We start from the raw sequence: 13417 nt of genomic DNA, 5'->3' as shown, positions 1-13417 counted from the left end.
AACCTATCAGAAACTGTATATTCCATAATAAATGATTTTTGATATATTGAAATTCTTTCTTCTTTGTTCTTTTTATTGTGTGGAGCTCTTAGGAAAGTGTGTGTGAGACTACTGACTAGTTATATACATGTCATTTTTTAGAGCTACATTCCAAAACTTCCTCTCCGAGAAAAATTTTACTATATGTGCTATAGTATACGTTACGTGTACTATGTATTTCAAGTAAAATTTTTCTTGGAAAGGAAGTGTTGGAACGTAGCCTAAAATATCATAACTGGTGATACTTGTCGTTTGTCGATAATACCTCGTCGATAAAACAGAATACCTGTAGAATATAGCGGCTGTAAAGCATTTGTCGCAAAGGTTAGAATTGTCAAAAGTTATCATATAAACATAATTATAATTATAATACAAATTTATGAGAAATTGTGTATATAATTAATTTAAATAATTCATGGCGGTTTTACATCGCGCTTTGTTCACTTGGTTCAATTTGCTCATATTCTTGATTTTACTTGTTTTGAGGCTTGATCAAAGAATACAATGGAATTGGTTCATAATTTTTATTCCAATGTGGCTTTACGACAACATTCTCCTTATTTATATTGTATTCAATATGATTTCGTACTGCAAGAATGTACGTAACTTTAGTTTGAAACGAGAAGTAAGTGTTTTATAATTTGTTAAAACAAAACAAAATAAAATTTTCTATTATCCTCTTGGGATTGAAAAATATATATTTTATTTCAATTTGATCTTTTTCGCATACATTTATTTTATAAAAAATATTTTATGTAAAAAAAGAAATGTAATAATTAAGAAATATTTCTAACAATATAAATCTCTAGTTAATTAAGTAAAAATTTTAATGTACAGTAAAATAAAATTGATAATAAAATTGTTTGATAATAAAATTGTTTCAGACACGATACATGATAGCTGTGATCTTGAAATTGTGTGCACAGATTTTGATTTGTCTGAAATTAGAAGCCCCTCACTGGTTTCTACCAGCGAAAGCAGTATTAGCACCATTCTGGTTGCTTTTTCCAATATTAGCCATAGATGTTATTTATCATTTAATGCTACAAACTACATATTGATAATGGATGAATTTGTTTATTTAAAATTATTTAAGGGTGTGTGTATATTATGTTAATAAAAAATTATTTTGTAAGTGTTACTTGCTATACATAATCAATTATTTGATAAACATTTGTATAAATTATTCAATTTATATTCAATTTATATTGTTGTATTGAATAATAAAGTATCTTTGTTTTGTATGCGTTAATTTAAATATATAAAATATAGATATATTTTTTATATCTGTTTTATTCATTCATTCATTTATTCAAATATAAGGCAAAGTAAGTTTTCTTTGATAAGATTAAATTGATTTATAGCAGGAGAATATTGAGAATATACAGTAATTGTAAAGTATAGATCTAGTCTACTATAAATACTTAGTATTGCACAAGGCCGAATAGGACAGAGTTAAAAATAAGTAACTCCATGACAGTGCTTGTAGCAATCTTCTCATCAGTAAATGAAAGTGTTTCCAATTCATAATTAATAATTTATATAAATGTTATATAAATGTTATTGTCGCTGAATTTAATTGCACAGAAAAAATAAAAGCAAGTTAACAACTGTTTGCAAGAGAGAGAGGAAGAGAGAATTATTTTTATGATTACACAACATTCACTTAGAAAAGTCTTAGCATGTATAATTATTGTGACATCTATGAACAACAAACTGTTTTGCAATAATTGTGAAAAAAGGTGATAAATATAATTAGCATATAATCGTGAAAGAAAACTAATAATATTTAACAGTTTGCTAATATTGATTATGGCAGAATATAGTAATTGAATGTATTTTTATATATAACTTTTACATTTTTTTGGATATTTTTACTTTTTTACACATACATATACAATTTTATATATAAAAAGAAATTGTTTCTCTCTCTTTCTCTCTAACTGTGAAATAATCTATATAAGTATATTTAATATTGATTTTTAGGTGACAATGTGGCTTTTTATACTTTTTTATTTAGCATTTATATTACAAAAATCCGAAACTGCAAATGACGTAGTAACAGTGAAAGAAGTGCTAGCTGGACATTTGGCTGAACTCCCATGCTTAAGTATTGATGAACATCATCGTTTCATGTTCTGGCAATTTGGAACTAACAATGTTATTGGTCCAGGGAATCCTTTAAATGAAAAGAAATACAATTATGAAGTACTAACTGGCATGCTTCAAATTAGAGTATGTTTTCAAAATGTATCATATATTCTTAAAATTTTTTTCTTTTAAATAACAGTCAATATTTAATAAGATGTATTATCAAAATTATAATTAATTAAGGGTACATCAACAGCAGAGTCTGGATTTTATAAATGTTTTTCAAAAGGTCTATTCGATGATTCTCAATTAAAAGTTCATTCTATTGAATTAATAGTTACAAACGATTGGGAGCAACTATGGGAAAATGATTTTGAGGTATTTTAATATACACACACACACACACACACACACACACACACACACACACACGCGCGCGCGCGCGCGCGCGCGCGCCACATATACATATATGTACATATATATTAAGAATAATCAAGCCTGCATTTTATTAAAATGTATATTTGAATAGACAAATCTGTTACGGGCAATGACTGCTATTATGGTATTAGTGGTTGCTGTAGCTGTCCTTCTTCTAATTATTACTATTAAGAAAAAAAGAAGTCAAAGATTCTTCGGTAATTTTTTATAAAAATTAATGAATAGAAAGAAAATGCATTTTTACTAAAAATATGATTATCTTTTATATATAATCATTTCTACAGATCTCGAGGAGTCGAGAGAAAATTCTCCAGCACGCTATACGTCAGATAATGCACCTGGTGTTTCATCACATGTTGAGAACGTTGGAGTAGATAATGCTGTTCTTGACATTGATTTTCCCAAAGTATTTAAACAAATGCAGAAGGAGCAAGCAATGTCATAAGTTTTAATCGTATTGTGTATATCATGAAATTACATTATTTTAGTGTTTTATTCTTAAGTGTATATTTTGCAATACATGTGTTTTAGAATGTATATCTTGTAATTTATTCAAACAAAATATAGTTATTTAAAATAAATAATAAATTTAAAATCGATTTCGAGAAATAAGTGAAATAAATCAAGATTTTCAATTACACAAAATGTTATTTACAATCAATCTTTTTGCGTATATAAGTTATTCATACCTTAAATATATTTTATTTCAGTTTTCTTCCTTATAGAACTCTTGTACATCAGTTTTTGTTTCTGCAGGAAAATGTGCACTAGATGTGGTATCCATCATACCTTCCACAAAACGTCCTTCTTCCTCCTCTTCATCTTCCTCATCTTCAGGTTCCGCTTCAGTTTCAAGTAAACGAATCTTTCTATTATTTTCATTCAAAATAGCAGCTACTTTCCGAGAACCACTGACTGCTAGTCGTCTCGCAGATATTCCTTGAAACGGTTTCGGCCACGTTGTACCGATGATATCAGTTATTGATATTATTGCATCATTATCTTGATATTCAAGCACATTATGTAATGGCATTTGTATGAGAAACGATGTATAAGTTTGTTTATTCAATATAAGCAAACTAAGATAATCCTGTGAGTAAAATTGCAGATCTACTATCACAGTATCGATATTTTCTTTTGAACATTCTCCTAGATATGCAGAAAAGTTAATTATTCTTATAATGTAATGGACAAACAAATTAATTATATTATAATTATACATAATAATTAGGCTACTAACCTTGTTTCTGACTCACATCTAACGTGACCATCTTTGAACTAAGAGATATAGGGTCTCTCTCTATAGACAAATATTTTATGTTAAAAAGTCTTAACAATTTGCTGTCAGTCTCGCTCATAGCCAATAAAAAATTTCCATCACTTGTAACAGTTTGTGAAGACATGAGAGATGTAAATGATGGCAAAGAGATGGAGATCATCACAAAGTGATCAACTAAGCTCTGATAGGCTTCAGCAAAAACATTTTCTACAGCGGCAACTAATTTTACATGAGACTGTAGTAAAGATAAATTAAAATTTTGCTTTACTATATGTGCATAATTGCGTAAGCAATCATTTGCATCAAGCATAATAGCCCACTCGCTTCCTTCCGAAGTCAGGGGAGTCTGCAGATTTTCATGACGCAAATATTGACCCAATTTTTCTAAATTTACTCTACCGTTTGCTTTTGGTTTATCAAAATCACTCAGAAATTCTGCTATAAATGTTAATTCCTGCTGACTTACACGACTTACTTCCGATGGTGCTCTTTCATCTGTTAGTTGAAGAATGGCTACGTACAACCATCTATAAATATAACAAAAAATTAAAAATGAATTATTAAATATAAATAAATTAATTAATCATTTAATTTTTTACTTATACCGGAAAAATGCTTTATAATTGCGCATACTCTGGTCTATAACTTGTTCGATTTCATACGATTTTGCCAAGAAAGCTTCAAATTCATTAATGGCATTAGTTATAAGTGTTTCATCACGTAGTCCTAATGCTTCATATGTGTCACCTACTCTCACCATACCTCTCAATTCAGCTAATTGATAAACCAAGGCCATACCAACACTAGTTAAATTTTTTGAGACTAGTTTCTGAAAATAATCTATATTCTAAACTTATATGATATACACAATTAAACTAAAAAAAAAGTAATATTTCTCAACATACTTGTATATTACTGTAACACATTTCAATACTATGTCCGAATTTTTTTAATCCTTTCTCTGTGAGATCTCTAAGTAGAAAAGTTTCTAAATTTTTCGTAGGTATTCCGATCATTAATAGTTCTAAAAAATCTGCAGACATACTACCAGGTGGATTCGCTTCTGCATATCGTGCGAGTTTTTCATCCATTTCCAAGAGTATTGTCTCCCAAGCTTCGCAAGTAGCCATTAAGGTTCGTGAGAGATAATCTTTCAAACATTCTATATTGGCTTGAGTTTGCGCAACCTGAAAATAAAAAATATAAATTAACTTAATGTTCTTTTTAACAAATTTTAAATTCTTATGCATAATACTTAAAAAAATAATGCCTTCTGTTTTAAATCTTTATTATGAATATATTACTCGTAATATGTGTGTGTGTGTGTGTGTGTGTGTGTGTGTGTGTGTGTGTGTGTGTGCGCGCGCGCGCGCGCGCGCGCGCGCGCGAGCCTATGTGCATCACTCTCAAGATACCTTAAGAAACTCTATTTTCTCAAATAATGGACAAGATACTCTAGTTGTTTTAATAGAATTATTATCCTTCCATGTGATCCATATCGGGTTATTAGATCCACCTGTGATTTGCAAGATTGGTCCATGGCCTACTGTTATAGTGCCACAATAAAACATGCCAAAAATATACATTAATGCTGTGCCATCTTTTTGACCAATCTATAAAAAAATACATATAACTATTAATCTTAAAGTTACAAATGTCTATTAGGATTGTGCTTTATGATATTTACAAAGAGCATATCCAGGATGTGAGACAAAAATTCCTTCCGCTCAGGTTCTGCATTATAACTTCTGATTAAACTAGGCAGAAGTGGCAGATATTCGCCTGTAGGTTTATTAGTTTTATCACTTATTAATGAACCTTCATGTTCAGAATTAGACAGTGGCAACCATTTAACACAAACAGTCAATTCGTTTGTAGACAATTTAGTTTTGTGAATAATATTTTTAGTCTCAACATCAACAAGACACAATAGCTTGGAAATCTCGTAGCACACCGCAAGCAGCTTTCCATCTGGTCTCCATGCCAAATGAGCTATGATATCAGATTCATCTTGAGGACTCAACAACCATACTCTTTGCCATGTGAGTCTATGAAGGACAACTTCACCTAAAAAATTTTACATTGCAGATAACAATTAGAGTTCTTTTTCTCTCATTAATATTCGTTAAATATCTAACACCAAGAATTTTTTAATTCTGTATTTTCTCATAGTAAAAACAAGAAAATGCAGTAAAAAATGGATTTTGATGTTTTTTACACTGTTGAATGAAAAAAAAAACGATGTGTATCTATTGATGACAACAACAAATATTTCATGAGTGTTAATTATCTATAATATTAATTTGTAATTTCATTAAATTTTATTACAATCAAAAAGTAATTAAAATTAATAACATTGAATTAAAATGAAATTTATTTAAAAATACTGATATTTTTCTATACAATACATTTTTCAAATTATTACAATAATTATTTAAAAAATCGATCTCTTCAAAATGGCTGAAACGGCTGGACATGTATTGTTTTTTTTTCGCTCAAGAAACAGCCTGTAAAAAGCGCATCAAAATCCTCGACAATCGTCACCTGGTGTTCCCTTTGTAAGATAAAATTTAATCAATTTTTTTTTATGAACAATCATAAAAAGGAGGAAAATAAATATTAATATCAAACAAAATTTTTACAATATTAGCTTTTAAATCTAACCTTTGACATTGCTAATTGCTAAAAGATCCATTTTCGGTGACCACAGCATTGTCGTCACCTCTGCGGGGAGCTGACGTTCCTCCAACTGTCTCATGGTACCAGTCATATCTCAAACTTTTTTTTTAAATACAACAGATGACAAAAAATCCTCATCAAGCGAATGTCTAATCAAAGAAGGTCACTTCAATTACACGTGTACGAAATTTGTCTTTTCTTCTTCTTCTTCTGATATAATGCTCGCCGATGAAAAGACGGCGAATCCGGCCAGACGAAATTTATATTTACTGCAACTTGCTCACGTTCGCCGACGTTCGCATAACTCAGAGAAAAATCTCGTTTGTGTACAAACATTATATCACATTGTGTTCAAGCAGTTCAAGTTCAAAGTAGTACTAGCGTGACAATATTCGAATACCGTCCAAAAGTTTAGGTCCCGTTGCACTCAATGGCGATACCTCATAACCTCACTGTCTTCACTTTGGCCAGAGAGAAAATTTTCGATTGTATTGTAAACAATTGACAATAGAGAAAAATATCAGGGTGCTCCTCGTCTCAATTCAGGCCTGTTTTCTCCTCCGAGTTGGTAGACTTTCATTCTACCACTGAGTCATATAGCCCTGACGCTATTGGTATCTCTGTTGTGTCTATATCTAGTAATTTCTTAAGCTGGGTTCACACCTTGACGGAAAAGCGGAAAGCGGAAAAGTGGAAGCCAATCGGAACTCGCCAATCGAAAATAGTAGGCAGCATGGGTTAAGAAACAAAAGATTTGTTCGCGTCGCATGCTCCAACATGGTCCCATCATAACTCTTACTCACTTTAATGCGCTTAGAATGAGTAGGAACTATAACAGGAGCATGTTGGAGCATGCGACGCGAACAAACCTAAAGTATGCTCATTTCTCGGACATATTTTCGTCACATTTTCTGTACAGGAGAAACGTGACAAGATTCCGCCATTTTTAAAATTATCATTGGCGCATTAACAACGCGATAATTGAAAGTACTATGATACAGAGATTATATAGTGTTTCGGAGCATTTATAGTATGTTAAAATGCCGTCGTATGCAGAAAAAAATGCAAAAACAATTCCCGAAATACTAAAGATATCGGTATAAGTATTTTTCATTTCCAAAAAAAGATGAAATGATAGAAAAATGAAAAGTATTTGTGTAAAGAAAACATAAACCCAAAAATCGATATGTATTAATATTAATACCTACAGATTAATAAAATTAATAAAACAGACGAAATAAAATTACTTTATGAACAAATTAATTATTTTCTATAAGAAGCATGAAAGCCTATTAAGGGTAAAGGAATAAAGGATCTTAATGTGATCATCCGTTAGAAATAATGTCTTTTAATAACAAAACATAATAAACATATATGTTGACTTTCTATTAGATCATCGATCTTTATAATTTAAATTAAAATTATTTCAAATTGATATCTCTTATAATATGTCGTTAAAATTAATTCTCCCCATGCTTTCTTCGCATTGAATATTTTAGAAATCAAAATCATATGAAATTGATTGTCGAAATTGATTCTAACTATTCTGTAACTCGTAATGCAAATTTTGTTACCGTTATGACACTGCTGCGCAGCTTTTTTATCATGGTAAATAATGAAACTTGTATTAGAAGTTACAGAAGGACTATTAAACTGAATATTTTCCATATACATAAAGATCCTGTGCTTTCAGGTTTTCATGCTCTTTACAGAAAATAATAGATGAATAAAATACACAATTGAAAAAATACATTATTTATAATTATTTATATAGCTCGTGTTTGTTCCAAACACTTTGATTCTTCGAAATATAAGGATACTTGTTATTATGCAGGATATTGCCTGCTTACAGCCCTGTGAAAAGGAAATTAATACCAGATGCAATTCCAATGGAATTTGTAGAGGAGGCTCAGATAATTGTGGAGAATGATTTGGATATTTATATATATGTGGAGCACTATTTATTGATTTACTTTTAAAGAGTACTGTGTGTTCTATATAACATATTGAATACATATTGCTTACAGGAACAGATGTTGCGACACATTGTACACAAGTTGCTGCAGATGGTGCTATATTAAGCTCAGTGGGTTCAGTTGCGTCGAGATCAGAGAGTTTTGTTGCATCGTCATACTCTACAAGTGAAATGATATTATGCTCTTCGAGTCCAATGCATTGAGCTCAGTGAATTCTGTCGCATTGTGCTCTAGAAACGACAATAATTTTTTTTCTTATGTGTTTTTTATATATATATATTTTTTCTTCTTTTTTAGTTTTATGTTATTTAGCTACATTTTGATTAAAGTTTCAAAACATTCCAAAAATTACATATTTTGTAATAATCAATAATTTAATAATCAATAATTTATATATTATATTAGGTGTACAACTTTGCTTCCGCCGTTTTTTTTCCGAAATTCTTTATTGTAAAAAATTGGTTATATATTTATGATTCAAAGTATTGTCCATCGCTGGCCACTACTTTCTCCCTTCTTTCGGGTAGCGTACGAATCCCGCGTCGAAAAAACTGGTCATCTTTTGAGGCTATCCACGAATCGATCCAATTTTTTACTTCTTCATAAGACCGTAAGTGCTGGTCAGCCAGGCCGTGTATCATTGATCGAAACAAGTGATAGTCAGAGGGAGCAACGTCTGGAGAATACGGCGGGTGGGGTAGGACTTCCCATTTCAACGTTTCCAAGTATGTCTTGACCACTTTCGCAACATGGGGTCGAGCATTGTCATGCTGCAAAATCACTTTATCGTGTTTCTCGTTGTATTGCAGCCGTTTGTCTTTCAATGCTCGGCTCAAACGCATCAATTGCGTTCGATACCGATCGCCTGTAATTGTTTCAGTCGGTTTTAATAGTTCATGATACACTACGCCGAGCTAGTCCCACCAAATACAGAGCATGACCTTGGAGCCGTGAATATTCGGTTTGGCTGTCGACGTGGAAGCATGGCCGGGAACTCCCCATGATTTTCTGCGCTTGAGATTATCGTAATGAACCCATTTTTCGTCCCCAGTCACAATGCGATGCAGAAATCCCTTCCGTCTTTGCCTTTCAAGCAGCTGTTCACAAGCAAACAAACGCCGTTCAACATCTCTCGGCTTCAATTCGTACGGCACCCAATTTTCTTGCTTCTGAATCATTCCCATGGCTTTGAGGCGTTTTGAAAACTTGACTTGTTGAGTCACTCCCAATGATCGTGCCAATTCTTCTTGATTTTGACACGAGTCTTGCTCAAGTAATGCCTCCAATTCTGCATCTTCGAAAACCTTCTCTCTTCCATCGCTATATCGGTCTTCAACGTCAAAATCACCGTTCTTGAAGCGTTGAAACCATTCACAACACGTTCTTTCACTAATAGCGGCCTCACCATAAGTATTTGAGAGCATTCGATGAGCTTCAGCCGCAGATTTCTTCATATTGAAGCAAAAAATTAAAACTTCCCGCAAATGACGAGAATTTGGCTCGTAAACTGACATTTTTAATCGAGAATAACTTTATGATGCAGACACAAATCGACTAATGTTTCTATGGGGTTATGTTGTTCAAGTTTATTGTATGACGTTTATGATCTATTTATTTCGATCACCACTTACCGCTAAAGCCATCTATAGGAAAACGGCGGAAGCAAAGTTGTACACCTAATATAATCAATAATATTGAAATTCAAATTTATACTTTCTACGCAAATGTATTATATACATAAGTACTTTAAATTTCTGGACAAATTATTATTTTATTATTAATTTATTATTATTTTAAACATTAATTTTTTAATATTGTGAATATACCTAATTGTAATAATTAATTTTCTAATATGTTTCTAATATGTTTCTAACATGTAAAGGTTCATCCCAAGTTTCTTATGACAATGCTAAAATACAGCAGGAAAATACAATTACTTTTGAAAAATAAAGAAAATATAAATATTATAATTAATTTCATACATTTTAACAATATGATTGTACATTTAGTAAAAATTTAGTAATAATTTAATAAAATATATAATTGTAATTAATTCATAATTTCAGGTCTCAAATGTGCTATTATTTTATTGAAAATAAATTATATATTTAATTTTAGCGGTAATGTAATTACATTGTAGATATTCATGAGAACGTTTATAATTAAACTTATTTTGTATAATTATTAATCATTACTGTTATTAATAATTAATATTATTTATAATAACATATTAAATAGTGTAATGCAATCTATTTTATATTTGCACTTTTTTTTAGATTTAATTGTAAAAATAAATGAATAAATTACCATCGAGAGAAATTCTTACGATTTTATATTTATGCATGCAACACTTTATTTGTTATTAATAGATATTATATATAGTGCACTCACGAATATGGCGCAACTTCGTCGCGCGTTCGCAGCTAATTCTTTCTCGACTCGACGGCAGAATTCCCGTCTTTATAACGAACCTACGTTTGGCCTCATTGGAAACGCGATAGAAAACATGTCGTTACGCGGTCTCTCCTGCGAGCCCCGCTCTCGAAAACGATAGTTGGGCGCCAGGTACGAGCGAGCGTGCTACTCTTTATCGAAATTAATTATCGGGAGATTCTCTACGCGATTTTCTAAACTGCGAACATCGATGGCTCTCGTAATCGACGGTTTAGCCTCGGAAATGGCAGAGAGGGCGGTTCGTGGTCAAGGATAGAAAAATGGGGAGGAGCGAATAGACGGCGACAATAAATCATATAATTATAAACAAGAAGAAATAACAAATATATTTGGTCAAGTTCCGGCTCTCGTTGGTACTCGTTGACAAGGTCACGACATAATATGCGATCGCAATGCGCTACTATAGCCTCGCACATGCTCCGATACGCTCTACGCGGAGCGTATTAATTGCGCTACTTCTCGACGACACGAGCTCACGCCACGTAAGAGTATTTTTCGCAAATCGCACGAACAATAGCTGACTCTACGAGACAGAATACGAGACGGTTGCGGTCTCCTCGCGAACACGGCGTAACCTCGTCCGCGAGGCTTCGAATGACTTTATAAAATGCCGGAAATAGATAGAGAATGTACAGACATCACGATACAAAATTTCGATACAAGACCAATTGGCATGCGACAAGATTTTATAAATTGACCAGGCTGTGGCTAAGGCGGACGCGAAAAGTAACTCTCCCGAAAATTTACAATGAGTCGTCGCGAGAAGTGCTCATAAATATCGCACAAAATTCAACGTACGACAATACTGCGTGCCTCTCGCACACAGAATACGACAACAATAATTACGCGCACCTCCCGGACACGGAAATTGGCAACCTTGTAAACTGATTACGTTCGTCTCACCCCGGTAGTCCTCTCAGGCTTTCTTTTCGCTCGCTACCCTGGACACTCTTAGCGTTCTGCGGCCGTATTCCTCGCTCGTTCGCCACAGCATAAGCGCTGATCCTTCCGGGAGCACGCGGTGATCGCTATCACGAGAGGGTCTTTTCGCGCTTAATTAGTACGGGTTCTGCAAGTTCCGCGAATTGCGCCGTGTCAACTACGCATCCTGTATCCTAGCGTGCAAAATTCGACTGGGCCGCCACGTTTCCTTCAAGCGCCTCGGAAGTCCTCCCGGATCTCAGATTCGTGGGAGACTCGCCTCTCGATGTCGGTATCCCCAAAGTCGCGGTCTCCGGTTCCGATTCTGGGCGCTGACTTTTCCTGAGAGGGCTCTGCGAGCTCCGTCATGGGGTCTCTCACCGACACTTGGGAGTAGAGTGGCCATCTCCGATCGCTGTCCTCGCGGCCCCGTCGCCATGCGCCTGTAATGGTGATAAAACAGGTCTCGAACCAAAGCAAAGATATCGAAATGCGAAGCGATATCACCTGCGTGCTATCCGTCCTGTAGTATAGACACCCCGGCCAATCCATCCTCCATCATTCCTCTTCTAATTCTCGGTATCAGTCGTCTTCTCTTTTTCTATACAAAATTCCCAAGGTCGCAAGGAGATCGCCAATTATCCTGCAAAATTCGCAGTACGATAACGCACGAAAAAAAACGATAAATCACCGCACAAAATCTGCGGGACGCGCAAATAAAACGAAACAAACGCGAAATCGATGAAATAACGAATAAGAGAGCGCAAATACGTTCGCCTTCTAAAAAGTGGAAGGATTCAGGACGCCAGAGTCCTGCTGTTCGGTCGGGATCTTCCGATTCTTGTAACGGATGGAAAACGTCACGTCACAATAGATAATAATTCATTTACTTATTCCCCTACATTACAAGAATTGGCATTACTAAATCAAGTTGAAGAATTATTGACATTATGCAAGAAGAGAGACTTAAATTACCGGTTACGCGGCATCCAGATTTGCAAACAAGTACAATCATTTAGGCACTTCGACTGAAATGATAGTTAATCCACAAAACGACTGGATTAACTACATTTCAAAAGGAAGATTAATAAATTCTTCTTCTTTTATTGGAAGTAGCAAAAATAATGAACAAAGAATTTCAAAATTATCATGGGACCTTCATTCAACAGAGTTCAGGAATTTTTAAAATAATTGCAGATAAAGTAGAAGAAAAAATAACAAATATGACAATATCGTTATATTTAATTCGTACGCGAATTTACATTAGAGCAAATAATTAACAAACAAATTTCGGTTGAAAATCACAAAAGAAAGTATAACAAAAAAATTTATATTTACAAACCGTAGAGTTACTAACAAATAATTTAAATATATATTTATATTTTTTTTACATATATATTTATTGCCTACATATATATTTATTTTTGTTCGTTTACACTTATGTATATTGGGAGTACAAAGTTCGGTCCGTTTCCCTAAAGATGGCTCCAGCTATTGTGAATGATTCATATTGACGGCTAATTTTGAAGGTTTCAGAAAG

General features: G+C 33.2%; 3 protein-coding genes across 3 annotated transcripts; 2 read left to right on the top strand and 1 right to left on the bottom strand.

Annotated features, from left to right (window-relative positions):
- The first annotated feature begins 454 nt into the window (after positions 1 to 454).
- LOC105617380 (transmembrane protein 60) lies at positions 455 to 1100 on the top strand. The gene is made up of 2 exons (XM_012198936.1): positions 455 to 664; positions 924 to 1100. The coding sequence occupies exons 1-2, from the start codon at positions 455 to 457 to the stop codon at positions 1098 to 1100; spliced, it is 387 nt and encodes a 128-aa protein (XP_012054326.1).
- Positions 1101 to 2031: 931 nt separating this feature from the next.
- On the top strand, positions 2032 to 3013 carry LOC105617378. Its single transcript, XM_012198935.1, has 4 exons — positions 2032 to 2274; positions 2374 to 2508; positions 2660 to 2765; positions 2853 to 3013. Exons 1-4 carry the CDS (start codon positions 2032 to 2034, stop codon positions 3011 to 3013), a joined length of 645 nt encoding a protein of 214 aa, XP_012054325.1.
- On the bottom strand, positions 2035 to 6617 carry LOC105617312 (anaphase-promoting complex subunit 4). Its single transcript, XM_012198879.1, has 8 exons — positions 6512 to 6617; positions 5535 to 5914; positions 5263 to 5460; positions 4753 to 5034; positions 4453 to 4676; positions 3809 to 4374; positions 3258 to 3717; positions 2035 to 2218 (listed from the first exon to the last, which is right to left on the bottom strand). Exons 1-7 carry the CDS (start codon positions 6615 to 6617, stop codon positions 3275 to 3277), a joined length of 2199 nt encoding a protein of 732 aa, XP_012054269.1. The 3' UTR covers positions 2035 to 2218; positions 3258 to 3274.
- Positions 6618 to 13417: the final 6800 nt, after the last annotated feature.

The sequence above is a fragment of the Atta cephalotes genome, assembly GCF_000143395.1.
Source record: "Atta cephalotes unplaced genomic scaffold scaffold00012, whole genome shotgun sequence".
Lineage (NCBI taxonomy): Eukaryota > Metazoa > Arthropoda > Insecta > Hymenoptera > Formicidae > Atta > Atta cephalotes.
This window is presented reverse-complemented; position numbering and strand designations above follow the sequence as displayed.

Bases quoted from the DNA above. Each gene is read 5' to 3' on its own strand.
- LOC105617380 (XM_012198936.1), top strand. From the start codon at position 455: ATGGCGGTTTTACATCGCGCTTTGTTCACTTGGTTCAATTTGCTCATA. The intron at 665-923 runs GTAAGTGTTTTA...AAATTGTTTCAG, and splicing joins ACTTTAGTTTGAAACGAGAA to ACACGATACATGATAGCTGT.
- LOC105617378 (XM_012198935.1), top strand. From the start codon at position 2,032: ATGTGGCTTTTTATACTTTTTTATTTAGCATTTATATTACAAAAATCC. The intron at 2,275-2,373 runs GTATGTTTTCAA...TAATTAATTAAG, and splicing joins CTGGCATGCTTCAAATTAGA to GGTACATCAACAGCAGAGTC. The intron at 2,766-2,852 runs GTAATTTTTTAT...TCATTTCTACAG, and splicing joins AAGAAGTCAAAGATTCTTCG to ATCTCGAGGAGTCGAGAGAA.
- LOC105617312 (XM_012198879.1), bottom strand. From the start codon at position 6,617: ATGACTGGTACCATGAGACAGTTGGAGGAACGTCAGCTCCCCGCAGAG. The intron at 5,035-5,262 runs GTATCTTGAGAG...TTTTATTTTCAG, and splicing joins AGAAAATAGAGTTTCTTAAG to GTTGCGCAAACTCAAGCCAA. The intron at 4,375-4,452 runs GTATAAGTAAAA...TTATATTTATAG, and splicing joins AATTATAAAGCATTTTTCCG to ATGGTTGTACGTAGCCATTC.